General features: G+C 44.8%; 2 protein-coding genes and 1 pseudogene across 2 annotated transcripts in view; all 3 read right to left on the bottom strand.

The window, feature by feature from the left end:
• Nucleotides 1-382: 382 nt before the first annotated feature.
• On the bottom strand, nt 383-5157 carry LOC123106096 (pre-mRNA-splicing factor ATP-dependent RNA helicase DEAH1-like; annotated as a pseudogene).
• A 20549-nt stretch (nt 5158-25706) lies between these two features.
• On the bottom strand, nt 25707-27530 carry LOC123106095 (pre-mRNA-splicing factor ATP-dependent RNA helicase DEAH1-like). Its single transcript, XM_044528304.1, has 5 exons — nt 26628-27530; nt 26441-26541; nt 26266-26328; nt 26106-26178; nt 25707-26020 (listed from the first exon to the last, which is right to left on the bottom strand). The coding sequence occupies exons 1-5, from the start codon at nt 26740-26742 to the stop codon at nt 25974-25976; spliced, it is 399 nt and encodes a 132-aa protein (XP_044384239.1). The 5' UTR covers nt 26743-27530; the 3' UTR covers nt 25707-25973.
• LOC123106094 (pre-mRNA-splicing factor ATP-dependent RNA helicase DEAH1) overlaps nt 25707-27608 on the bottom strand; it is a gene marked incomplete in the record, with an annotated part of 32351 nt that continues 30449 nt past the window's right edge. The window contains 1 exon segment of the mRNA XM_044528303.1: nt 25707-25848.

The following is a 27608-nucleotide window of genomic DNA, read 5'->3' as shown; positions in this document are numbered from 1 at the left end:
CAACTTGATAAAATAGCAGCTCCAGAGCCCTTGATGCTTCCAGGATATATCATATCAATAAAAGTTATAATTTTAGAGCTCATCATCAAGCCAAGTTGGCAGTGAAGATTCAGAACGCATCTTTTAGCTACAGGTGTTTAAATTCAGGCATAGGTACATGCCTAAATGCAGATATAGCTGCAGTTTCATGCATCATGCAATGCAAGATTGTATATGTACGTTGTTGTTAAATGAATGAAAACTTCTGTGTTCAAAAAAAAGGCACAACTAGACTCTATGTGCGAGTTAAACTCAAATTTAAACTATTTTAATTGAAAACTTAGTTGGATTGTAGTATAGTGGTAGCCAATGTATGTTTGTTTGATAACCAGCATGATGAAGGACTGAGGGTCCCGGCATCAACGCTGGGTTGTGCCAAACTGTCTACAGCTCTACCCACACCCACAAACTTGTACAAGAACGGTGGGTCATGTTGACAGGACCTGGTGAGTGATATAATGTAATCTAAGAGAAGGTAGAAAAGGGATCCCGATCCGATATTCGAAACTAAACTGTTTACGCAACATCTAATCTGTCCAAACGCTGGCTTCATGAGTCCAGGCAGTCTACAATGCAGCTCGTCCTTGGCCCTTGGGCAGCTTCTTTGAACCAGCTGTGCGGACAAATAAAAGGGGAAACGTTTCGTAAGCTACAGCTCTTTGCTTCAACCAAGAAATAACATCAAGTTCCATGCTTACCGTCGTCCACATCTTTTAGTTGGTAGTAGTGCGGAGCAATTTCCACCAGCCATTCGGGCTTCAGTTCCGTCACCTGCATGCACGCATTGGCCATAGCATTTCAGACGACAATCAATTCTTTCTTTTGCAGCTTGCTTAATTCTGGAGAAACTGTGCAAACCTGGCGCATGTACTCTTTTGTCGCGAGAACTAGTTCGTGGTATATTACCCAACGAGGAAGTAGCTGCATATACGAGGCAAATATAAAAAATGTCAGAAAAAGAACTTGGACAAGACTACTACTATGGATGATGGAATGTCCAGGATGTAAAAATAAATACGACAACTCAACATGCCTGTGCTAATCCTGAACTAGGGTGGATAAAGACCGTCTGAGGGTTCTTGACAGTTCTATATGAACCATTCTTCTGCAACCGTGCAGAATGGTGGAAGAAACCTGCAACCCACAAGTACCCACTTATCAGATTTATCCATCTCAGGCAACTTGCACAAATAAAGCAACTGAATCATCAGTATACGTACCGGATGTTATAGCCTTTTTAATAGCATCCAAGTCACTGGCATTTGAACAGACCTCAATCTCAACTCTCTCCATAAGTCCCTCCAGTTGATCTCGAATGTCTCTTGCTCTCTTCATGCTGCGGACCTGATTTATGCACCGACAGTTTTATCACATAAACTTTGCAGAAACAGTGATCACAGATTACAGTAACTGCATATATAATAGTCCCTCTGTTCACTATTATAAGATGTTTTGGATATTTCAATATGGACCACATACAGACTGAAAGGAGTTAACAAACACACTAAAATGCATCTATGTACATCCGATTCAGAAAAAATTAGAACATCTTATGATAGTGAACAGAGCAGTACATAAGTAGGCTAATCATGGTCGGGGTTGGTTGGTTTTTTTCTAACGACCCTGATTCAAAACCCGACATGAAATTTTAAGGTCTCTATTTCTATAGTGTAAATAAAAAGATGCACCGGGCATGTACAAAAATAGAGTATTAATTAAAAAGTCATGTTCATTAACCCTTTATGCTATGTGCCCCCTATGCTAGAAGCTACAGCACCGACTGGATGAAATAGCATATGTTAGTATCTTCAACAGTCCATTAAAAGCGTCATGATGCTCATGCACAGCAATGTTCTATACAACATGTAATATTGTCTCTGCAATTCCAATGCAATTTCTTGCATTTCCTCTACGCATGAGATTCATCGTCAATACTTGAGGCCATAAATTAGATTGGCACAGGCATTCTCATTCAGCCCTACAATAGATACTAAAAAAGCTATTGGCCAGAGCAAGTGCTACGCACACAATCAGTAACATAGGAAGTTACAAAACCTGACAAAATCTAGAGGAACGCAATATATCTTTAAAATAAGAGAATATAATATCTTACGCTGGATCATCAGGATGCATGTTACAAATTATAGACCAATAACATACCTGGATATAATTTTCATAACACCATTGAGTCGAGAAGTCCGTTTCTCTCCATGAGTTATAGACCTGAAATGATCTTGAAGAAATTAGCCCTTTACAGTTCAAATCTAATAAACATTATGAATTCTGATAAATTACAGGGACAAAAAATAATACATTGATCAATGCTATGTGGTCCCCAACGTTCCCAGTGTGGAAGTTCAACCTTGCATTATCTGCATGAACCTGTTTGTCCTTCGGACGGTAGAATATAGAATTGCCGATCGACAGCATTGACGCAATGGACATGACCTCATCAGAACACTTATATTTCTCTGAAGCTACTATCATCTTTGACAGCATAGGATCTAGTGGAAACTCTGCCATTCGTCTTCCAGTCTTGGTCAACTCTCCACGACTGTTGAGTGCACTAAGAGCAAAAAGTTGTTCCAGGGCCTTCAACAAGGCCTCTGAAGGAGGTGGGTCCATAAAATCAAAATTAACCAAGTCATGAATACCAAGACTCTTAATTGTAAGAACAACATTTGCAAGGTTGGTTCTTTGTATCTCTGGAACAGTATTGTCCTCAAGATCATGCATGTAGTTATAACTTGTGTACAGACGGAAACATTTTCCTGGTCCTGTCCGTCCAGATCTTCCTGCCCTCTGGTTTGCTGATGCCTTTGAGATGGGATTGATAAGTCCCTGTACGAGGGTTATATGACTTGATCTTGCAAAAACCTGGGTCAATAACATATTTTATACCATCAATGGTTAATGAAGTCTCTGCTATATTAGTGGCCAGGACCACTTTCCGAGAACCCTCAGGGGTTGTCTCAAAGATCTTTGCTTGAAGTTCAGTAGGCAGATTTGCATAAATAGGGCATATATTTAGCTCTGGAATCTTTGTGCCTAAACCCCTTGTTTTGTGTTTCAGGATCTCATCAACAGTTTCAATTTCTTCCTGTCCTGTAAGGAACACTAGGATATCACCAGGGGGTTGTGTCACATGTATCTGTAAAATAGTGACAATGGCAGCATCAATGTAATCTGCTTCTGGAGCTTTTGTATAATGTACTTCAACAGGGTATCGCCTCCCAGGAATCTTGAAAATAGGAGCTGAATCAAAGTAGTCGCTAAATTTTTCTGCGTCAAGGGTTGCACTTGAAATGAGCAACTTCAGGTCTGGACGAAACCTAGCAATGTCCTGCAGGAAGAGTATTACGTATATGAGGAATTGAGTGCGTGTCTACAAGTCTGGTGAAGAGCATACCAAAATGATACAAGCCAGCTGACCTTAACCAAACCAAACAAGATATCAGTAGACAGCGTGCGCTCATGAGCCTCATCAACCATGACAACACTGAACCAAAAATAAACAGATATAAGTGGTGCGTTCAGGGGGATTGGATCTTTTGCCCCACTTTACATGGGGTTTGATAATGTGCCCCATCATTGTCTCAATGGCAAGTGGCCCCGGCCCCACCCGGCAGCCTCTAGGGGGGGCAAAAGATCCAATTTCTCAGTGTGTTCAATAGTATACTACAACTCATTCAAGGAAAATGATTTGCCAACAATTACCTATAGCCAGCCAAATCTGGTTCTCCAAGAAACTCCCTCAAAAGCATTCCATCAGTCATGTATTTAATCATTGTTTTCTCTGAGGTACAATCCTCAAACCTTATGGAGTAACCAACCTGTAGGGTCGCACTAAACATGGTTATAATCATACAATTTCATATAATGTTATGGAAGATCACATAAGCACATTCCAGAATTTGATATTATTATAAAGTTATTGTTATGAAAAGAACTAACCTCGTGTCCCAATTTAACACCCATCTCTTGAGACACCCTAGCTGCAACGCTCATGGCTGCCACTCGACGAGGTTGTGTACAAGCAACCTGCAAATTTAAAAAATTACCATGAATTTTGATAGAACTCATAAATTCATTGTAACTACATCATTAAGGCCAAACATAATCACACTTCTTAGAGCAAAACCATTAATGTGTAACAAAAAAAGAAATTGCAGATTTTTTCATGACGCATTAGACCAAAAAAACCAACTATTCCTATAAGCCATGTATATGCATTAACAGACAGTAATAGTAATAGTAATAGAAATAGCAATAGCAATAGCAATACTAATAGTAGAAAGATAAATGCTGCATGTCATACCTTTCCTCTTGCTGTATATCCAGCTTCATGAAGATATTGAGGTATTTGCGTCGTTTTACCAGAGCCGGTTTCTCCCACTATGACAATAACCTACAAGCACCAAATGCCCACAAAATCAACACAACAACAAATGGACATAATTAGATCATGTCCTAGCACATAAGTTATAAAGAGAAGCGGGTATTTCTTTTAGTAAATATAAGTTCAAATTTGGGGAATTGTGAAAGGGCACTGAGCAAAACATGACTAGTGTTTGCTGAATCCTAGCACATAAGTGTTCCACAGTGAACACTAACATCACAAACCTGATATTCATCAACAGCCTTGAGCAGTTCATCTCTGAATTTGTAGATTGGAAGGGTTTTCCGCTCATCCTAGTTCAAAAAGGAAACAGTTCAAAGGCAAAAGTAACTGTTAGGGACTATAATTGTGATTCAACTATTATGAAGAGCATGAGCAGGTACATGTGTTTGCAACAAATAGGTTGATAATCTACTCACACACCTGGAGCTCCCTTTTTAGAATATCTTTTGCATCGATGGTCTCTTGGTCTGAATCATCTTCAAACTATAAAATGAGAAAGTTCAGTAAAAGAGTATCTTAAAGCATTTAAATTAGGAGAGTAAATAAAGTATTTAATCGATTACCTGTGTTCCTTCTATGACCGATGATTTAACAAAATCAATTTGATCATCAAATACAAACCTATGAAGTTGAAAAAGTAATATGAGTACAAAACAACTGTTCAACAACGGTGTGGTCAAGGTTATACAAAATTCAACTTTCCAACAAAGGTGCAATCAAAGGCTATAGAGAATTCATTAGTGTATGCAATCAGAAGGTACTTGTTGAGTTGGCGTATTTCGAGATTAGGATTTGTCACTCCGATTGTCGGAGAGGTATCTCTGGGCCCACTCGGTAATACACATCACTATAAGCATTGCAAGCATTGTAACTAATGAGTTAGTTACGGGATGATGTATTACAGAACGAGTAAAGAGACTTGCCGGTAACGAGATTGAACTAGGTATTGAGATACCGACGATCGAATCTCGGGCAAGTAACATACCGATAACAAAGGGAACAACGTATGTTGTTATGCGGTTTAACCGATAAAGATCTTCGTAGAATATGTGGGAGCCAATATGAGCATCCAGGTCCCGCTATTGGTTATTGACCAGAGACGTGTCTCGATCATGTCTACATAGTTCTCAAACCCGTAGGGTCTGCACGCTTAAAGTTCGGTGACGATCGGTATTATGAGTTTATGTGATTTGATGTACCTAAGGTAGTTTGGAGTCCCGGATGAGATCGGGGGCATGACGAGGAGTATCGAAATGGTAGAGACATAAAGATCGATATATTGGACGACTATATTCGGACATCGAAAAGGTTTCGAGTGATTTGGGTATTTTTCGGAGTACCGGGGAGTTACGGGAATACGGGGAAGAAGTATTGGGCCTCATGGGCCAAGTGGTGGAAGAGAAGAGGCGGGGCACGCGGTCCCCTAGCCCAAACCGAATTGGACTAGGGGGCCAACCCCCCTTTCCTCCTTTTCTCCCTCTCCTTCCTTCTCCCATTCCCTCTTCCTTTCCTCCTCCTAGTAGGAGTAGGAAAGGGGAGTCCTACTCCTACTAGGAGGAGGACTCCTCCTCCTAGTGCGCCCTAGGAGGGCCGGCCGGCCTCCCCCCTTGCTCCTTTATATACGGGGGCAAGGGGGCACCCTAGAACACACAAGTTGATCTGTTGATCTCTCCCAGTCGTGTGCGGTGCCTCCCTCCATCATAATCCACCTCGATCATATCATAGCGGTGCTTAGGCGAAGCCCTGCGTCGGTAGCATCATCATCACCGTCATCACGCCATCGTGCTGACGAAACTCTCCTGTTAAGCTTTGCTGGATCGGAGCTCGCGGGACGTCATCGAGTTGAACGTGTGCAGAACTCGGAGGTGCCGTGCGTTTGGTACTTGGATCGGTCGGATCGTGAAGACGTACGACTACATCAACCGCGTTGTGCTAACGCTTCCGCTTTCGGTCTACAAGGGTACGTGGACACACTCTCCCCTCTCGTTGCTATGCATCACCATGATCATGTGTGTGCGTAGGAAATTTTTTGAAATTACTACGTTCCCCAACATTTCAAATGGACTACAACATACCGATGTATGTAGACATATTTTAGAGTGTAGATTCACTCATTTTGCTTAGTATGTCGTCATTTGTTGAAATCTCTAGAGAAGACTTATATTTGGGAACGGAGGGAGTACTATATATAGGGTCGCGCTATTCGTCACCCTGGATGAGGAATAGTTATTCTTCGCCCCCTCTATATTTTGACATCAATGTACCGTATTTTTATTTTTCGTAAATTTTTTCTTATTTCATACGTAAAAAAGGAAACGTAAAAAAATATGTACTCGCTGTAAAAAGTATTTTATGTTACGTAAAATTATGAATGTAAAAACATAGTATAAAATATATATATATATATATATATATAATGCGATTTTTCTGTCTTATAACCTACTCCCTCTGTCTGGAAATACTTGACCAAAAAATGGTTGTATCTAGACTTATTTCAGTTATAGATACATCCATTTTATCCATTTTTAGGACAAGTATTTCCGGACAGAGGGAGTATATTTTTGTTTTTTTATACCAAATTTTACATATTGAATCAATATGCATGTAACTATTTATATTCTAAACATAATTTATTTAGTAAGCGATCGTAAAATTACCTCCGATGAAGAATAACTTATTATGCATCCTAGGTGATGAATAGTATTACTATATACTCCCTTCATTCTTAAATATTTGCCTTTTTAGATATTTCAAATGGACTATCACATATGGATGTATATAGACGTATTTTAGAGTGTAAATTCACTCATTTTGCTATGTATGTAGTCACCTGTTGAAATCTCTAGAAAGACAAATATTTAGAAACAGATGGAGTATATAAGTAATTCTTCACGCCGGTCAATTGATGGAGCCACCGCTGTAAACATTTATTGGCACCGTCGTAATTGCGAAACAGTATAATGGAGCTAGCTACGAGCAACCACAGCAATTTGACGCTCTACACCGTACGATCGCGTCGTTGGACGTCCAGGATCAGCTCAGGCTTTCGTAAATGGGCCGCTGCTCCGGAAATCTACCGAGGCGGCCTCTGGTTTATCGGGCCAAGTATGAACAGCCCGTTCTTCTATTCTTGGGACAATGGCCCACTCTTCTTTGCTAAGCAACCCACGCAGAAGCATCGCTGCTGCTCCTGCAGCAAACTTTCGGCTGTCCAGCGCCGTCTCTGAGACGGCCTCGCCTGCGCCGGGAAGGGGAAGTTCTACGCGTGTCCCCAACTTTGGCGTACGAAACTCCTATGGCATGCTCGCCCCGTCCCCTCACTAATTCAGTCAGGCCCCCACTTCTTCCCTGCCTCTCCCTCTCCAACCGAACCCTAGCGAGAAAGCGGTCCCGTGGCCAGCGACGCAGGGGCGCACGGTCAGACGGCGGCGGGATGCTTTCACACCTTCGCATGTGCGCTAGAGTTAGCAAGATGATACGAGCGAGGGGTGGATGGGATTGATAGGGCTGTTCTGCTTTGTTAAGACTCAAGTACGATGCATGTTCGTTGGCAACATTGTGTTCAACAGCATCTCCCAATTTAGTCATGTTGTAAGTAATCAGGTGACCTTATCTATGATGCCTGCTTTCTGTGTTGATTGCAGTTCTCTGCAGGCATCTAATAAAGCATCTCGCTATTTTAATTTCAGTTTGTTATGTTTTCCCACATTAATTCGAACGTAGGCCAGGGGAAAATTCAGGATGTGATCATGCATTTTAGAGTGAACTCAAGGTTTCCTCCTTCCTGGAGCTCTTAATTCTAATCTCTTGGGCGTTTTGGGGCACCAGAATTCATTTATCTTCTAAGGCATTGGGCCAAATCTTTATTCATGCAGTGTTTTAGGAAGAGGCAAACAATGCAAAGAGGGAAATGCCTTATGCCTCCCTGATAATAACCAAAAAAGAGCAAGTAAACTAAAGATTTTTGAGAACTCACATAAGATGACAACTGATCTAGCTGATTATTTCTATCAAGTTCAGAAATGTCTGTTAAAGAAAGAGGATTGTTTTGCTATTATGTTATCTACAAGGCCGCTTGTCAGTTTTTGTGTGGTACTGGATTTTCCTAATCTTCGCTAGCTAATGTCTCATAATTATTCCACACAAGAATTAGGTTAGCATCATTGTTTATAAACTATTATTATTATTATTATTATTATTATTATTATTATTATTATTATCTATTTATTTATTTATGAATAGGAAGCTCTGGAAGCTCCATATAGCAAGGCTCCGGATTGGTCTAAATGCGCATATTCTGGTCCGACAAACGTGTTGCAAATTACCATGCAGCAGTGTAAGTTAAATTTTTGCTTAGTGTACCAGGTATGTCGACTTCGTGAAGAAAATTACAATATTTCCTAGAGCAGAGTATTTCTATGATCTTTTTATGTGTGATTTAGCTAATTTTCATATTTTAGCACGTGGATATATAGATTTCATAACTTGATTCTTCACAAAAATCATTTCGATGGTGGTATACTGTCTCATGTATGTGAATACATCCTTTACTATCTAAACATGCGAGGTTCTCACTGAGTACTTTAGGTTTGTTCATCTTTGCGGAATTGCAAGTTTGTTTCTTTGGCATTGCCGAAAGGCTGCCAATGTCAACCATACGGATTTGGTTATATGTTACAACTCCTAATTTCTCGAATATTTCTATCATTCTTTCCTTAAGATGGATGGGCGCAGCAAAGCGCGCCTCTATGGTCTAGTTTTACCTTGTTATAAGATTACCTCGGCGTGCGGTTAGCCCATCGTGGGGATTAGGAGCTAGCAGCACCCATATCTCCCGATCTATTCTCAGAATTTCGAGTTCAGAGTCTCGACGGCGAGTATTGCTTGGCCGCAGTGTGCGGCTCGACGGCAAGTCCTCGTCGGCAGCATGTCTGCGCCGGGTCTTGGTGTCGGTGCAGGTGATGGTCGTGGCAGCGCTTCTGTGGCATCGGTGGACCGGTCAGCGGCCAGCGAGGAAGCATCACGACGGCTGCGCCATGTCCCGCGCGATTAGTCGCCGGATGGCCCCGGCGTGGTGGATCCGCTGTAGGAAACCACTACCACATCCCACGCGAAGAGGCCGCGGTGACTCACTTGGGCGACCAGCCCCTGTTTAGGGTTCCGCTCCTGTAGCAACGCCCCGGGGTCCTCCAGTCCTTCAATCCATCCATTTTGACAGCACCGTCACCCCTAAGATGTGCTACGAGCTCGAAGTCTGCATTCGTTTTTGTTCCAAATGGTATGCTGCACACCTACATCTCAAGTGATTAGGTAATTAGGTATATCTCATGTCACATCCCTAGTTCTGGTATGACCTAGGCTAGCCTTAATGTTTGCATCATGTTTAAATTCCATTTAAATTTGAAATGGGGATTTGTGAAACCCTCAGAATCATTTCTGAAAATGACCCAAGTAAAAATTGCTCCAAAAGGGTCCAAGAAAATGCTCATGTTGCTCTCTGAAAATATTGGACAGAGATAAAAATCAAACTAATATTTTTAGGAACTCATAAATTTTTATTTTGGACTTTTGAAGTTAATCCAGTAATTATTTGCGTTGGATAAATATTTTTATATCTATGAAATATTGTCCAATAATTCTGAATATTGGTGAGGGTTTTGGAATAATCCCTAAGGCCCCTGAAAAAATTGTCAGAATTAAATAAAATGATTTGGTATTTTTATCAAATCAAAACAAATGTCAGAAAAATAGAAAAGAAAACAAATAAAGGAAAAAGCCTACCTGGACCTTACCTGCAGCCTGGCAGCCCAGTGGCCCAACAGGCCGACCCAGTTGACTGGCGCTGCCAGTCGTCGTCTCCACCGCGCCAGAAGGACGCCGAGCGCGTGCTCGCCGTGCGCGAGCACACGCCGGCCACGTCCTGCTTCCCCGCTCGCCGCTGGAGGCACCCGACGACGCCACGCACTCGCCCGAACCCGTGCTCTGTGCCGCCGGCCATGGCGCCGCCGTGGCCAGAGGCCGAGCCAGCCGCTCCCGCGCGCGTCACCTTGCTCCTGGTGACACCAGGAGGCCGTAGAGGCCCTCTGCAGCCCCTACCGTGCCCCGTAGCTCGACTCCATCGCGAGCCTCACTCCGGCGAGCTCCGGCCACCCCTCCTCCTCCTACCTACCCCACTGGATGCGCGAGAGCACGGGCTACGCCCCGGTGCTCCCAGCCCCCGCCCCCGTGCCCTGCAGTGTGGACGCCGCCGCGTCCAGAGGTCGCTGGCGACGACCTCGCCGGCCTGACGTGCGGGCCCGACCTGCCAGGTGATTAGCTTAAGGCTAATCACCATTCTTAAGGCTATTCACCATTTTTGCTAACCCCCTGACACTGACAGTGGGCCCCAGAGACACTAATCTAAATTAGATTAGGAATAACTCCTCTGATAACTAACTAAGTCACTGACATGTGGACCCCACATGTCAGGTTTGACCTGGTCAGCCCCGTTGACTTGCTGACGCAGGCATGACACAATATTTCATTTTCTGGTTTAAATTAATCAGGAAATTTCAGAATATATTCAAAACTTCAAAAATTCATAGAAATTCAACCGTAGCTCAGATTGAAATAATTTATATATGAAAAATTATCAGAAAAATTTAATCTATCCATCTGTACCACTTTCATGCATGTTCAACCAACTTATACCACTGTATAAGTGAAAACATGATAATGGCATTTTAAATGCTAAATATGGAGTGCATATGAACCCTTGGTCCATATGGACTTCATTTAAATGGTTACTAGATGCATTATTGCAATCATAACATCATTACCATGTTCATGCATCATAATGTTGCATATGCTTGTGTTTTGATTTCCGACACCGTTCCTTCTCGATAGGTCCTGCTCCGGAGAGTGTTCGAGAGTACCTGTCTGAGGAGCAGTGCCCCCCTGTTGATCTACCGGGCAAGCAACCCCCCTTGTTCATTCCGATACAATCCTACTCTCTCGCTCCTCTTCTCATTTATTGCATTAGGACAACAATGATTCAACTGCTATTTTATGTTCCGGTAGTTGAACCCATTCCTCTGCATGACCTGTCATTGCCACAGTAAATAGTTAAAACCCACTAGCATGTGTAGGAGTTGCTTGAGCCATGTTGTGTTCTTGCCATGCCATGCCTGCTATTTCTTAGAGTATGTCAGGTCTGATTCATTGGGAATGAATTAGAGTACAGTGCTATGTTCTGATGTTGAGAGTTAAGCGTGTGAACACGATTTGGTAAAGGTAGCGGTGAGAGGCCATGTAGGAGTACATGGTGGGTTATCTCACTCGTACCGTCCCTAAGAACTGAGTTCTGTGTATGTTGTCCAAGGACTAGCTACTACCACACGTTGGGTTCCGGTAACTCGACCCCTCTCGACTTATTAGCCAACTTGATCTCTGTCCAGGAGTTGCAAATAGTTTCTGGTGTTGTAGGTAGTGCTATTTTTCTACCGAGTGGCACCCGGCAGGGTGGGCTCGGAACAGACTAGGCACAGGTGGCACGGTGTACCAAGTGGCACCCGGATGGTGGGCTTGGGAACCCTGCTCACATCGTTTGGGGCCGTGAGCGACACCCCGCCCGGATCTCCTTGCGGATGGAACCCAAATAGGCGATAAACCTGGATTAGAGTCTTGCGTGGTTAGTCAGGTCGTGGCCGACACCCTCGCCAGGCTTCCTCTTGAAGGTTGCCGAGATACATGACGTGTACATGGTGATAAGTGGTGAGAGCGTGTGTGAAGAAGTACAACCCTGCAGGGTTAACATGATCTATTCGAATAGTCGTGTCCTCGGTTATGGACTTCTTGGATGCTTACGTGGTACATAGACAACTTAAAGTGGATACTCTAAAATGCTCAAGACAAGTGTGAGTGCTATGGATGGCCTTCTCGTAAGGAGACGAGGATGAATCCCTAGTAGTGTATTGATGTGGTGATTAGTGGACTCGTGTGCGCTGCCTCATCTCAAAGAAGTTTCTCGTTGTCGTAGAACAGGATAGCCACTTAGTCAAAGCTGGCTTGCTGCAACTAAACCCCACATTACCTTCTGGATACAAATGCATGTATGATAGGATCTGATGTAAGTCTTGCTGAGTACCTTTGTACTCACGTTTGCTTTATTTATGTTTTGCAGGTGAGACATCTGTCTCACTAGTAGTACCGCTTGGACTTCGACGAGTAGCTTGTTACCTCAGCTACGATCTTGTACCTTGGAGGGACTTGTAGATAGTCAGGCTTCTCGGCCTTTTTCTTTTGTATTTGTCTGTACTCAGATATGTAATGCTTCCATTGCTTGTATGCTCCGAATGATGGGTCATGTGACCCATGTTTGTATTAATGCAATGTGGCTCTTCTGAGCCTTTATCTATATGAGTTGCGTTATGTTGTGATGCCATGTTGTACAGCACATACTTGCATGTTATGCGTACGTGTGACGTGTATTGCTATGTGTGGGATCCGACAATCTAGTTGTTTATCCTTGGCAGCCTCTCTTATGGGGAAATGTAGTCTAGTGCTTCCTTGAGCCATAGTAGTCCGCTACAGCCCGGTTCACCGGAGTCCTGCTAGCCCAGCACTACTGCTCAGAACACTTGACTGGCCGGCATGTGTTCCACTTCATACCTATGTCTGTCCCTTCGGGGAAATGTCACGCGGTGACTTCCGTAGTCCTGTTAGCCCAGTGCTACAGCCCGGATTCATATGTTGTTGACCGACTTGCTCGATGTGATTCATGTATGCCTGTTTCCATAGGTCTATGCCGCTTTGAGTTCACGACTAGCCATGTCGGCCCGGGTTCTCTGTCATATGGATGCTAGCGACACTATCATATACATGAGCCAAAAGGCGCAAACGGTCCCGGGCCATGGTAAGGCGACACCCGTGGGGATACCGTACGTGAGGCCGCAAAGTGATATGAGGTGTTACATGCTAGATCGGTGTGACTTAGAATCGGGGTCCCGACAGCTTTGGTATTAGAGCCTGACTGCCTGTAGGATTACCAAGCCAACCTGGTCGAAATTGAGTCTAGAAATTCTTTAGCTATATAGGGGAATTGATTGTGGAAGGGAACATAAGGCTCTTTTTACTCCTTATGCCTCAGGCCTTCTGATCTGAGCCATCCTATCTTTCCTACGGGGTTAAGGAACTAGGCTTTCTCTTCCGTCTATCAGGATCACGTGTTGCTACTCTGTAGTCTCTAAGGTTTGGTTGATCTGAGTCATATCCCAGTTTGAGTACCTCCGGTGTAGCCTGTTTAGTAATATCTCAGAACCTTGAGTAATGATGTTGAGTTTGGTGCTACCCCATCATTTGCAGGATGTCTCATTTCGAGCATTTTACAGCCGTTATGCTGCCGGAATTTTCCTAGGAGTTCAAGAGATAGTATTTTTCTCGTACTATAATCTACATCCTTATATGATGTCGAATCCATCCTTGTTTCCTTGGTTGGTTCTTCAGGATGTCGTCAGTTAACCGAAGTTCTGTTGCTTATAGCCGGAACCACGGAGATGGTAGGGATGAGGATCCACCCGACCAGCCTTCCTTGGCAGAGTTCATGTTAGAGATGGAGAAGAACAAGCGAGAGTCTAACCGCTTGTTAGCACGTATTAAGAAGAACACCTCCCATCAGCACAAAGAGTCAGCGTCCATCTATGATTTCATTGGTCTGAAACCACCTACCTTCCATCATTCCATTGAACCACTCAATGCAGATGACTGGCTCCGTAGTATCACACACAAGCTGTGTTCAGCAAATGTAGCTGAAAGTAACAAGGTCACCTATGCTGCTTATCATCTGGAAGGTCCTGCTAGTATTTGGTGGCAGAACTATGAGGGTATGCTTCCAGCTGGCCAGAAAACCACCTGGAGAGATTTCACTGAGGCTTTTCGTGAGCATCACATCCCTCTGGCTCTCATCGACCGCAAGAGAGAAGAGTTTTGTAGTTTCACCCAGAGTAAGATGGCTGTTGATGCTTATAGTAGAGAATTTGAGAACCTTGCCCGCTATGCTACAGAAGAAGTGTCCACAGACGCCAAGAAGTAGGCTAGGTTCCGGAAGGGTCTCAATCCCAAGTTGCGTCGTGATCTCCACTTGCATCATTGCAATACCTTCCAGGCTCTTGTGAACAAGGCCATTAATGCAGAGACAGCTCAACTCACATACGAGGAGTCTCGTAAGCACACCCGTGATTTGGGTTCTTCTTCCGGTTCTACTTTGCAGAAGCGCCGGATTTGGGTTTCGAACTCCGCTCTTCCACCCGGTTATACACCAAGGCCATCTTGTGTGGCACCTCACCCAGGTCAGCAGTATGCTCCACCCAGGCCTATTGGTAGACCGCTTGTCAAAGCGGGTCCACGTCCTACTTTAGGGACTTGTTTCACATGCGGAGAGCCAGGACACTATGCATGTGACTGCTCTCAAACCAACTATGCTCCACCCCAGCCTGAGAAGTCTGTTGCCGTGGTAAGCCATCACGCAAGATGATTAGTGTCAAGTCAGCTCCCACTGAACGTGGATGTGTGCATCACGTCTCAGCTAAAGACGCTCATGATGATCCGGATGTCGTTCTTGGTACACTCCTTGTCAATTGCCATCCAGCATCGGTTTTATTTGATACCGGAGCATCTCACTCCTTCATTTCCGAAAGCTATGCTAACTTGCACAACATCTCATTTTGTGATATGCCCTCTCCACTAGTAATTCAAACTCCAGGATCCAAATAGCAAACTTCTAGTGTAAGCCATGGTAATGAAATCCTTGTCGACAGACTTGTATTCCTTGCATCACTTATAGCCCTCAAGTCTACAGATATTAACATCATCTTGGGTATGGACTGGATGAAAGCTCATTATGCCAAGATTGATTGTTACACCAGGTCTGTTCAGCTCACACATCCATCTGGCAAGATAGTCGCTGTCTCCACCAGAGTTGCAAAGCGTCAGCTCTATTCTCTTAATGCCAACCCTCTTCCAGACCTTGAAGATATCCCGGTAGTCCATGACTTTCCGGATGTCTTTCCAGAGGAACTGCCAGGCATTCCACCTGACAGAGATGTAGAATTTGTCATAGATCTTATTCCAGGAACCGCTCCAATCTCTAGGAGACCTTACAAGATGGCACCCTTAGAACTAGCTGAGCTTAAGAAACAACTCGATGAATCCTTGCAAAAGGGTTTCACCCGTCCTAGTTCTTCTCCCTGGGCTTGCCCCATCCTCTTCGTCAAGAAGAAGGATGGTACGGACCGGATGGTTGTAGATTATCGTCCCGTTAATTTGGTCACGATAAAGAACAAGTATCCGCTCCCCAGGATCAACGATTTGTATGATCAGCTCGCTGGATCCTCAGTCTTTTCAAAGATGGATTTGAGGTTAGGCTACCACCAAATCAAGATCAGAAATGGGGACATTCCTAAGACGGCTTTTGTCACTCGTTATGGCTAGTATGAGTACACCGTCATGTCCTTCGGTCTAACCAATGCTCGAGCTACATTCTCCCGCTTGATGAACTCGATCTTCATGGAGTACTTAGATAAGTTCGTCGTGGTTTACCTCGATGATATCCTTATTTACTCGAAGAATGAGGAAGAGCATGCCGAACATCTTAGACTTGTGCTAGAAAAACTCAGAGAGCACCGCCTTTATGCCAAGTTCTCCAAGTGCGAATTTTGGTTGCCATAAGTGACCTACCTAGGCCACGTGATATCTGGTAAGGGCATTGCCGTCAATCCCGAGAGAGTTCAGGTCATTCTTGATTGGACTCCGCCTGAAACAGTTAAGAAAGTTAGGAGTTTCCTTGACCTAGCCAGTTATTGTCGCCGCTTCATTGAGAACTTCTCCAAAGTGGTCAAACCTCTCACGGAACTTCTCAAGAAAGATAAAAAGTTTGAGTGGTCCCCACAGTGTGAGCACAGTTTTCAGGAACTGAAAAGACGCCTGACTTCTGCTCCCATAATTGTGCCACCGGATTTCACTAAGGACTTTGTTATCTAGTGCGACGCCTCACGACAGGGACTAGGTTGCATTCTTATGCAAGATCGCCATGTGATTGCCTATGCATCTCGACAGTTGCATCCACATGAGGAGAATTATCCTACACATGATCTAGAGCTTGCAGCCGTAGTCTATGCACTTAAGACATGGCGACATTACCTTCTTGGTAAACGTTGCGAGATTTACACCGACCACCAGAGTCTCAAGTATATCTTCACCCAACGAGATTTGAACCTTAGGCAAAGACGTTGGTTGGAGTTGATCTCAGATTACGACTTAGGGATTACCTACACCCCAGGCAAGGGGACTGTCATGGCTGATGTGCTAAGTCGTAAGTCCTATTGCAACAATCTCATGTTGCAGCAGGGCCAACCACTTCTCCATGAGGAATTATGTAAGCTTAACCTTCACATTGCTCCTCACGGGTTCCTTTCTACCTTGGTGGCGAAACCTACTCTTGTGGATCATTTCATAGAAGCCCAGAAGCATGATACGGGGATTACCCGGATCAAGAGAAACATTGCCAAGGGCATTGCTGGTAATTTCTCTATAGATGATCGGGGTGTTGTTTTCTTCGGGAATCGCCTGGTGGTCCCCAAGAAGCAGCATCTTCGGAAATTAATCCTTAAGGAGGTGCATGAATCTCCTCTCACGATTCATCCCGGTAGTACTAAGATGTATCAGGACCTACGCCAGAGGTTCTGGTGGACTAGGATGAAGAGATAAATCGCTTAGTTTATTGCTAACTGTGACGTTTGTCGTCGTGTGAAGGCAGAGCATCAGAGACCTGCTGGCACCCTTCAGCCTTTAGCTATTCCTGAATGGAAATGGGATAAAGTTGGTATGGACTTCATCACCGGTTTTCCCAGGACCAAAAAAGGGAATAATGCTATCTTCGTAGTCATTGATCGTCTTTCCAAAGTGGCTCACTTCCTACCTGTTCGAGAGAGTATCACTGCTAGTCAGCTCGCTGACTTATATATTTCTCGAATAGTGTCACTTCATGGTGTTCCACTAGAGATCAATTCAGACCGTGGTAGTCTTTTCACTTCTCATTTCTGGGAGAGTTTCCAAACTGCCATGGGCACCCATCTTTCCTTCGGTACCGCTTTCCACCCTTAATCAAGTGGTCAGGTGGAAAGGGTCAACCAAATTCTCGAGGACATGCTTAGAGCTTGTGTTATCTCATTCGGTATGGGTTGGGAGAAGTGTCTTCCCTTCACCGAGTTTGCTTATAACAATAGCTACCAATCCAGCCTCAAGAAAGCTCCTTTTGAGGTTCTGCATGGACGAAGATGTCGAACACCTTTGAACTGGTCAGAAACCGGTGAAAGACAATTCTTTGGACCGGATATGATCCAGGAGGAAGAAGAGCAAGTTCGCATCATTCGTGAGAATTTGAAAATAGCCCAATCTCGTCAAAAGAGCCAGTATGACCGTAGTCATAAGGAAGTGGCTTATGAAGTTGGCGACAAAGCTTACCTTCGGGTTACCCCTTTGAAGGGTAACCATTGATTCGGTATCAAGGGCAAGTTGGCTCCGCGTTACATTGGTCCCTTTCTCATTCTCGCTAAACGAGGAGAGGTTGCCTACCAATTGGAACTACCCCCACATCTTTCTCGAGTTCATGATGTTTTCCACGTCTCTCAACTCAGGCATTGCTTCTCGGATCCCATCCGCGGAGTGGACAACGAAACGCTTGATCTCCAAGATAACCTCACTTATCGAGAGTACCCTGTCCGCATTCTGGATCAAGCAGAGCGTGTCACTCGACGTCATAACATCAAGTTTTTCAAGGTTCAGTGGTCTCATCATTCCGAGAGAGAAGCTACTTGGGAGCGAGAAGATCGTCTTCGACTTGAGTACCCCACTTTCTTTCCGCCAACTCCTGAATCTCGGGACGAGATCCTTCCGAGTGGGGGCGAGTTGTCACATCCATAGTTCTGGTATGACCTAGGCTAGCCTTCATGTTTGCATCATGTTTAAATTCCATTTAAATTTGAAATGGGGATTTGTGAAACCCTTAGAATCATTTCTGAAAATGACCCAAGTAAAAATTGCTCCAAAAGGGTCCAAGAAAATGCTCATGTTGCTCTCTGAAAATATTGGACAGAGATAAAAATCAAACCAATATTTTTAGGAACTCATAAAATTTTATTTTGGACTTTTTGAGTTAATCCAGTAATTATTTGCGTTGGATAAATATTTTTATATATATGAAATATTGTCCAATAATTCTGAATTTTGGTGAGGGGTTTTGGAATAATCCCTAAGGCCCCTGAAAAAATTGTCAGAATTAAATAAAATGATTTGGTATTTTTATCAAATCAAAACAAATGTCAGAAAAATAGAAAAGAAAACAAATAAAGGAAAAAGCCTACCTGGACCTTACCTGCAGCTTGGCAGCCCAGTGGCCCAACAGGCCGACCCAGTTGACTGGTGCTGCCAGTCATCGTCTCCACCGCGCCAGAAGGACGCCGAGCGCGTGCTCGTCGCGCGCGAGCACAGCCGGCCACCTCCTGCTTCCCCGCTCGCCGCTGGAGGCACCCAACGACGCCACGCACTCGCCCGAACCCGTGCTCCGTGCCGCCGGCCATGGCGCCGCCGTGGCCAGAGGCCGAGCCAGCCGCTCCCGCGCGCGTCACCTTGCTCCTGGTGACGCCAGGACGCCGTAGAGGCCCTCCGCAGCCCCTGCCGTGCCCCGTAGCTCGACTCCGTCGCGAGCCTCGCTCCGGCGAGCTCCGGCCACCCCTCCTCCTCCTACCTACCCCACTGGATGTGCGAGAGCACGGGCTACGCCCCGGTGCTCCCAGCCGCCGCCCCCATGCCCTGCAGCGTGGACGCCGCCGCGTCCAGAGGTCGCCGGTGACGACCTCGCTGGCCTAACGTGCGGGCCCGACCTGCCAGGTGATTAGCTTAAGGCTAATCACCATTTTTGCTAACCCCCTGACACTGACAGTGGGCCCCAGATCCACTAATCTAAATTAGATTAGGAATAACTCCTCTGTTAACTAACTAAGTCACTGACGTGTGGACCCCACACATCAGGTTTGACCTGGTCAGCTCCGTTGACCTGCTGATGCAGGCATGACGCAATGCTGACACAATATTTCATTTCCTGGTTTAAATTAATCAGGAAATTCCAGAATATATTCAAAACTTCAAAAATTCATAGAAATTCAACCATAGCTCAGATTGAAATAATTTATATATGAAAAATTATCAGAAAAATTCAATCTATCCATCTGTACCACTTTCATGCATGTTCAACCAACTTATACCACTGTATAAGTGAAAACATGATAATGGCATTTTAAATGCTAAATATGGAGTGCATATGAACCCTTGGTCCATATGGACTTCATTTAAATGGTTGCTAGATGCATTATTGCAATCATAACATCATTACCATGTTCATGCATCATAATGTTGCATATGCTTGTGTTTTGATTTCCGACACTGTTCCTTCTCGATAGGTCCTGCTCCGGAGAGTGTTCGAGAGTACCTGTCTGAGGAGCAGTGCCCCCCTGTTGATCTACTAGGCAAGCAACCCCCCTTGGTCATTGCGATACAATCCTACTCTCTCGCTCCTGTTCTCATTTATTGCATTAGGACAACAACGATTCAACTGCTACTTTATGCTGCGGTAGTTGAACCCATTCCTCTGCATGACCTGTCATTGCCACAGCAAATAGTTAAAACCCACTAGCATGTGTAGGAGTTGCTTGAGCCATGTTGTGTTCTTGCCATGCCATGCCTGCTATTGCTTAGAGTATGTCAGGTCTGATTCATTGGGAATGAATTAGAGTATAGTGCTATGTTCTGATGTTGAGAGTTAAGCGTGTGAACACGATTTGGTAAAGGTAGCGGTGAGAGGCCATGTAGGAGTACATGGTGGGTTGTCTCACTGGTACCGTCCCTAAGAACTGAGTTCTGTGTATGTTGTCCAAGGACTAGCTACTACCACACGTTGGGTTCCGGTAACTCGACCCCTCTCGACTTATTAGCCAACTTGATCTCTGTCCAGGAGTTGCAAATAGTTTCTGGTGTTGTAGGTAGTTCTATTTTTCTACCGAGTGGCACCCGGCAGGGTGGGCTCGGAACAGACTAGGCACAGGTGGCACGGTGTAGCAAGTGGCACCCGGATGGTGGGCTTGGGAACCCTGCTCACATCGTTTGGGGCTGTGAGCGACACCCCGGTCGGATCTCCTTGCGGATGGAACCCAAATAGGCGATAAACCTGGATTAGAGTCTTGCGTGGTTAGTCAGGTCGTGGCCGACACCCTCGCCAGGCTTCCGCTTGAAGGTTGCCGAGATACATGACGTGTACATGGTGATAAGTGGTGAGAGCGTGTGTGAAGAAGTACACCCCTGCAGGGTTAACATGATCTATTCGAATAGCCGTGTCCTCGGTTATGGACTTCTTGGATGCTTACGTGGTACATAGACAACTTAAAGTGGATACTCTAAAATGCTCAAGACAAGTATGAGTGCTATGGATGGCCTTCTCGTAAGGAGACGAGAATGAATCCATAATAGTGTATTGATGTGGTGATTAGTGAACTCGTGTGCGCTGCCTCATCTCAAAGAAGTTTCTCGTTGTCGTAGAACAGGATAGCCACTGAGTCAAAGCTGGCTTGCTGCAACTAAACCCCACATTAGCTTCTTGATACAAATGCATATATGATAGGATCTGATGTAAGTCTTGCTGAGTACCTTTGTACTCACGTTTGCTTTATTTATGTTTTGCAGGTGAGACATCTGTCTCACTAGTAGTACCGCTTGGACTTCGACAAGTAGCTTGTTACCTCAGCTACGATCTTGTACCTTGGAGGAACTTGTAGATAGTCAGGCTTCTCGGCCTTTTTCTTTTGTAGTTGTCTGTACTCAGACATGTAATGCTTCCGTTGCTTGTATGCTCTGAATGATGGGTCATGTGACCCCTGTTTGTATTTATGCAATGTGGCTCTTCTGAGCCTTTATCTATATGAGTTGCGTTATGTTGTGATGCCATGTTGTACAGCACATACTTGCATGTTATGCGTACGTGTGACGTGTATTGCTATGTGTGGGATCTGACAATCTAGTTGTTTATCCTTGGCAGCCTCTCTTATGGGGAAATGTAGTCTAGTGCTTCCTTGAGCCATAGTAGTCTGCTACAGCCCGGTTCACCGGAGTCCTGCTAGCCCAGCACTACAGTGCACAGGTATACTTTTCGTCCCTCAATTCCTCGCGAAGTCTAGATTTAGTCCCTCAACTCTAAAACCGGACAACTTGCACCCCAAACTCTTGAAACCGGACAAGTTCAGTCCATTGTCTGCGCAAACCCGGTATCAGCATAGTTTTGACCGGTCTTCGTCCTTGTGGCAGTATTTCTCTCTCCTATCTTCTTCCTTCTCATATTGGCTTATTGAGGTATTTCATCGAACACATGCACTGTGTCCCACGAGGTCACGGAGGATGCAGGCAAGCTACGCGCGCGGTGGCGCTACCTCGTGCTCGTCCTCGACTTCCTCTTCTCCACTGCCTGGGAGCACGTGGAACCCAGTGCAGGGGCGGCGACGAGGAGAAGCTCAAGAGCGTGTCCGCCATCTCCATCTGGCGCATAGTAGCAGCGCGACGAGGCAGCACCACGGGCATGTTGGGCGGGATCGCGGAGCTCCAGTACAGCCTCTCCAAGGCGACGGTGGTGGGCGTGGTGCGGCTGGTGGCGGACAAGCTGGCGCGCCGGCGTGCTTGTGAACTCCCGTGATCTCGGACGATCAATTCGCTCGCTCGTGAAGTCAGGGCGTGTAGACGACAGCGATCATTCTGTTGCACACGGCGTCACGAACGCGCATCGGCCAGAGCGTACTCCTGCTGCACATGGCGTGCCACCATGCAGGAAGCCAGGAGAATCCGCTGTAGATATGCTGCTTGGCTGGTGCGTCGCGTACGCGTCTCTGACTCGTGGACGGTGTTGGTGTACGCAGATTGGTGAGCCAGCAGGCCAACGCAGGACGTGCAAGCAGCCATCCACATTTGTGCATTGGTGTATAGCTGTGCACATAGCATGGTGCCACAATGCCATGCATGAAGCTGTGTGGTGCAACGAGCTGGATGGAGACGTGGTTGATGAAGGAGTCCCGATCAAATCAGGCGACAATGACTGGTGGACAACGGGCATTTTCCTCGGACGCCGCGTGCCGAGCCAAACAACCATATCGCCCAGTTTCTGCGGCGAGGGCTCCGTCGGCGAGGACCGCAGCAGCTGAGACGATGCCGAGCTGCACTGCTCCCTGGCGAGTTGCGAGTTTGCGACCAACATGGAGCAGAGCATGACGGAGATGTTGATACTGAGCTGCACTGGCCCCAACCATGGCTTTCTTTTGGCCTAAGCGAAGCAGCACGCCGGCGCACAGGGCGTCGGCCAGCAGCCGTCCACTGCGTAGTGCACCTGCACGAGCAACGTGAGCAGCAGCGGGAGTAGCTAGCCACCGCTGTTTGGTCGTGGTTGGCACAGGCAATGCGTGCAAGGTGTTTGATGAAATGTTTCAGTAAGCCAATGTGAGAAGGAAGAAGGAAGGAGAGAGATAGACCGGTCAAAACCACCTCAGCAACGATACCGGGTCAGCGAGACTAGGGACTAAACTTGTCCGGTTTCAATAGTTGAGGATGCAAGTTGTCCGGTTTTGTAGTTGAGGGACTAAATCTAGACTTCGTCAAAAGTTAAGGGACGAAAAGTATACTTTTCTCTAAATTTTACTTTTATATCATATAGTTGATTCTCTCAGTTTTATTATCACACGGTCCCTAAATGTCCCAACTATGCCGAGGGAAAACGTAAAAACTATAGCGTCTTCCGTGTATAACTTGTTTTCTTTTTTATTTCATCTTAAATTTTACTTTGTAAATATCATATAGCTGATTCTCTCGGTATATTGACAACATGATGTCGTGTTGAACACAAGGGTTTAGAATGGAAACTAAGGTTCTTCAAGTAAGAGCATGGGTATCATGTAAGCAACTGGTCTTCCTTGTTCCTTTCTGTAAATCATGAATGGTGACTTCAACATTTTTGGCACATAGCAGCGTCTCCAATCAAAATCTACTAGCAGTGACCAAAGCGAGGTGTAGAACAGACTAAGCGTGTTGGGTCGAGCATGTGCTGCCATCGTTGAAAATAAAGAACTCTGGGTTAATATAATCCATTTTTATAAAACATCACATGTCCATCTTGATTATGTATGAGATTATTCTGAGATATTGCCTCCAATAACTAATGTTTTAGGAAGGAATTTATCTCTTCTGATAAACAGAGGAGGGTGAAGGCTATGATTGTCCCTGCAATTGTGAGATGAATGTTTGTACGGTACTTATCATGGTGAAAGGCCTTATTGACTATCCCCCCTAAAATGCATTTGGGTATGAAGAAACAAAGGAGCATATGGCCACCGTTCATCCTAACTCAACTATTTACTTGTCCTTGATCCTCTGTAAGGTAGAATCTTGAGATCAGAGTGAGTCAGCCACCACGGAGGCTGACCAGATGGCCTCCGGGATCGTTTAATGGAAATAATGTGACAAAATAGTTCAAAACATGCCTTATAATGTAATACATCTGCCTATCATTCCACAACTTAATTCCTACGCTGGCATTACATTCAATTGGTGGACCATGCGTTCCTCATAATCTTGTTTACGCCTGCTCCCAAATTTCTTGCGTCGGCTGCCAAATTCCTACTGCTCTCAACTGAATTAGTAAAATGTGTTTCTCGATTGCGTTGGATTTAAATTTCTCACAGGCCTGGGAATTAACTGGAAGTTCTTTTCTTTTTAAAATAATGATCAATTATAAAGAGACATATCCAGTAAAGCCCGTTCAGAAAATTGTTCAACGCATCATAGAAAAAGTTGATCAATGTTCCCACAAGTATTAAGAAAGACATGCAGTAGAGCCCCTGTAGTACATGGTGGTAATTTAATTACCAAGTCTCTCGGCCATAAAGTTACGGGACATGCAGCGTGGGTTCGTGCATGCCTTAGTGCCCGTCATTCCCACGTTGTAAGATTACACCGCATGCAAAGATTCTTACATCGGTCAGGCTACTCCACGGACGGAAGTGCGCGGACTGGTTTCAGGCAGGTGCACTAGCCGGCTAGGGTGTTATTCTTCACCCTAGGTAATAGCGCGATCCGCGTCACGCTATTCGTCATCCTGGGTGAGGAATAGTTATTCTTCACTCCCTTAATTTTGACATCAATGCACCGTATTTTTACGTTTCGTAAATTTTATCTTATTTCATACTAAAAAAGAATGTAAGAAAATATATATACTCATCGTAAAAAATATTTTATGTTACGTAAAATTAAGAATGTAAAAACATAGTGTAAAACATACATAAACTATGATTTTTTGGTCTTATAACCCATATTTTTGTTTTTATACCAAATTTTACATATTAAATCAATATACATGTAATTATTTATATTTTAAATATAATTTATTTAAGAAGCGATCATAAGATTATCTCAGGTGAACCTGAGGGTCAGATGGTTAGCCTTGTGCTGCTGCTTTTCATTTATTTGTGGGAAGCTGACACGTGGACCCTTGCAGCCGTGGCATAGTATTTTTTGTGACAAAAAAAAATTCAAGATTTTTTCTTTTGCAAAATAACTGCCAGACATCCACTTTGCCGTCCAGTCACTGACAGCGGCCCCATGCCATGTTGGCGTGCCTAATCAGCACTCTATTTATAGAAATGTGGTTTGCACCGTATATGCACGTCAAAGCCAAGTTGTGGCACCAGTTCAATGTATGCCAGAAGTTTTAGCACTAAACTAACTTTTCGCGCCAAGTTGTGACACCGGTGGAGTAATTGACTCCATCAAAAAACATCATGCTTGCTCCTAGACATTGGTCCATCAGCCCACAACTTGATAAAATAGCAGCTCCAGAGCCCTTGATGCTTCCAGGATATATCATATCAATAAAAGTTATAATTTTAGAGCTCATCATCAAGCCAAGTTGGCAGTGAAGATTCAGAACGCATCTTTTAGCTACAGGTGTTTAAATTCAGGCATAGGTACATGCCTAAATGCAGATATAGCTGCAGTTTCATGCATCATGCAATGCAAGATTGTATATGTACGTTGTTGTTAAATGAATGAAAACTTCTGTGTTCAAAAAAAAGGCACAACTAGACTCTATGTGCGAGTTAAACTCAAATTTAAACTATTTTAATTGAAAACTTAGTTGGATTGTAGTATAGTGGTAGCCAATGTATGTTTGTTTGATAACCAGCATGACGAAGGACTGAGGGTCCCGGCATCAACGCTGGGTTGTGCCAAACTGTCTACAGCTCTACCCACACCCACAAACTTGTACAAGAACGGTGGGTCATGTTGACAGGACCTGGTGAGTGATATAATGTAATCTAAGAGAAGGTAGAAAAGGGATCCCGATCCGATATTCGAAACTAAACTGTTTACGCAACATCTAATCTGTCCAAACGCTGGCTTCATGAGTCCAGGCAGTCTACAATGCAGCTCGTCCTTGGCCCTTGGGCAGCTTCTTTGAACCAGCTGTGCGGACAAATAAAAGGGGAAATGTTTCGTAAGCTACAGCTCTTCGCTTCAACCAAGAAATAACATCAAGTTCCACGCTTACCGTCGTCCACATCTTTTAGTTGGTAGTAGTGCGGAGCAATTTCCACCAGCCATTCGGGCTTCAGTTCCGTCACCTGCATGCACGCATTGGCCATAGCATTTCAGACGACAATCAATCCTTTCTTTTGCAGCTTGCTTAATTCTGGAGAAACTGTGCAAACCTGGCGCATGTACTCTTTTGTCGTGAGAACTAGTTCGTGGTATATTACCCAACGAGGAAGTAGCTGCATATACAAGGCAAATATAAAAAATGTCAGAAAAAGAACTTGGACAAGACTACTACTATGGATGATGGAATGTCCAGGATGTAAAAATAAATACGACAACTCAACATGCCTGTGCTAATCCTGAACTAGGGTGGATAAAGACCGTCTGAGGGTTCTTGACAGTTCTATATGAACCATTCTTCTGCAACCGTGCAGAATGGTGGAAGAAACCTGCAACCCACAAGTACCCACTTATCAGATTTATCCATCTCAGGCAACTTGCACAAATAAAGCAACTGAATCATCAGTATACGTACCGGATGTTATAGCCTTTTTAATAGCATCCAAGTCACTGGCATTTGAACAGACCTCAATCTCAACTCTCTCCATAAGTCCCTCCAGTTGATCTCGAATGTCTCTTGCTCTCTTCATGCTGCGGACCTGATTTATGCACCGACAGTTTTATCACATAAACTTTGCAGAAACAGTGATCACAGATTACAGTAACTGCATATATAATAGTCCCTCTGTTCACTATTATAAGATGTTTTGGATATTTCAATATGGACCACATACAGACTGAAAGGAGTTAACAAACACACTAAAATGCATCTATGTACATCCGATTCAGAAAAAATTAGAACATCTTATGATAGTGAACAGAGGAGTACATAAGTAGGCTAATAATGGTCGGCGTTGGTTGGTTATTTTCTAACGACCCTGATTCAAAACCCAACATGAAATTTTAACGTCTCTATTTCTATAGTGTAAATAAAAAGATGCACCGGGCCTCTGTTTTCAAGGCGTCCCTAAGGCGTCGCCTAGGCGACGCTTAGGCGTCAGGGCGCCCTGCGAGGGCAAGGCGTCCACCTCGCCTTAGGTGGGTGTCTAAGGCGTCCGCCTTAAGCTATAAGGCGTCCGAGGCGTCTGCCTAGGCGTCCGAGGCGTTGCCTTAGTCCATTTTGGACGCCTTAGCTTGCCAGGCAGGCAGGGGAGCTGTTTTAGGCGGGAAACAGAGTTTTGGCGGGAAACTGGAATCATGTTGGCGCCAACAGGTAAGAGGGGAGAAAGAGAGAGAGAGAAACAGCCCCCAATCCACACACTCCTCCCCCTCCTTCTCTTCAGTGGCTCCTCTCCAGCAGATCTGGTTCCTCCTCCTCTCCAGCAGCTCCTCCCCCTCCTCTCCAACGGTTCCTCCTCTCCAGCAGCTCCTCCTCTTCCTCCTGTCCAGCAGCTCCTCCTCCTCTTCCTCCTGTCCAGCAGCTCCTCCTCATCCTCCTGTCCAGCAGCTCCTCCTC

This window comes from Triticum aestivum, chromosome 5A (genome assembly GCF_018294505.1).
Source record: "Triticum aestivum cultivar Chinese Spring chromosome 5A, IWGSC CS RefSeq v2.1, whole genome shotgun sequence".
Classification (NCBI taxonomy): domain Eukaryota; kingdom Viridiplantae; phylum Streptophyta; class Magnoliopsida; order Poales; family Poaceae; genus Triticum; species Triticum aestivum.
The sequence above is the reverse complement of the archived record's forward strand: the minus strand, read 5'-3'. Positions and strand labels throughout refer to the sequence as shown.

Coding starts and splice junctions, on each gene's coding strand:
- LOC123106095 (XM_044528304.1), bottom strand. CDS start 26,742: ATGAAGAGAGCAAGAGACATTCGAGATCAACTGGAGGGACTTATGGAG. Junction 26,329..26,440: donor CTAGTTCAGGATTAGCACAG/GCATGTTGAGTT, acceptor TTGTATATGCAG/CTACTTCCTCGTTGGGTAAT. Junction 26,179..26,265: donor CAAAAGAGTACATGCGCCAG/GTTTGCACAGTT, acceptor GCGTGCATGCAG/GTGACGGAACTGAAGCCCGA.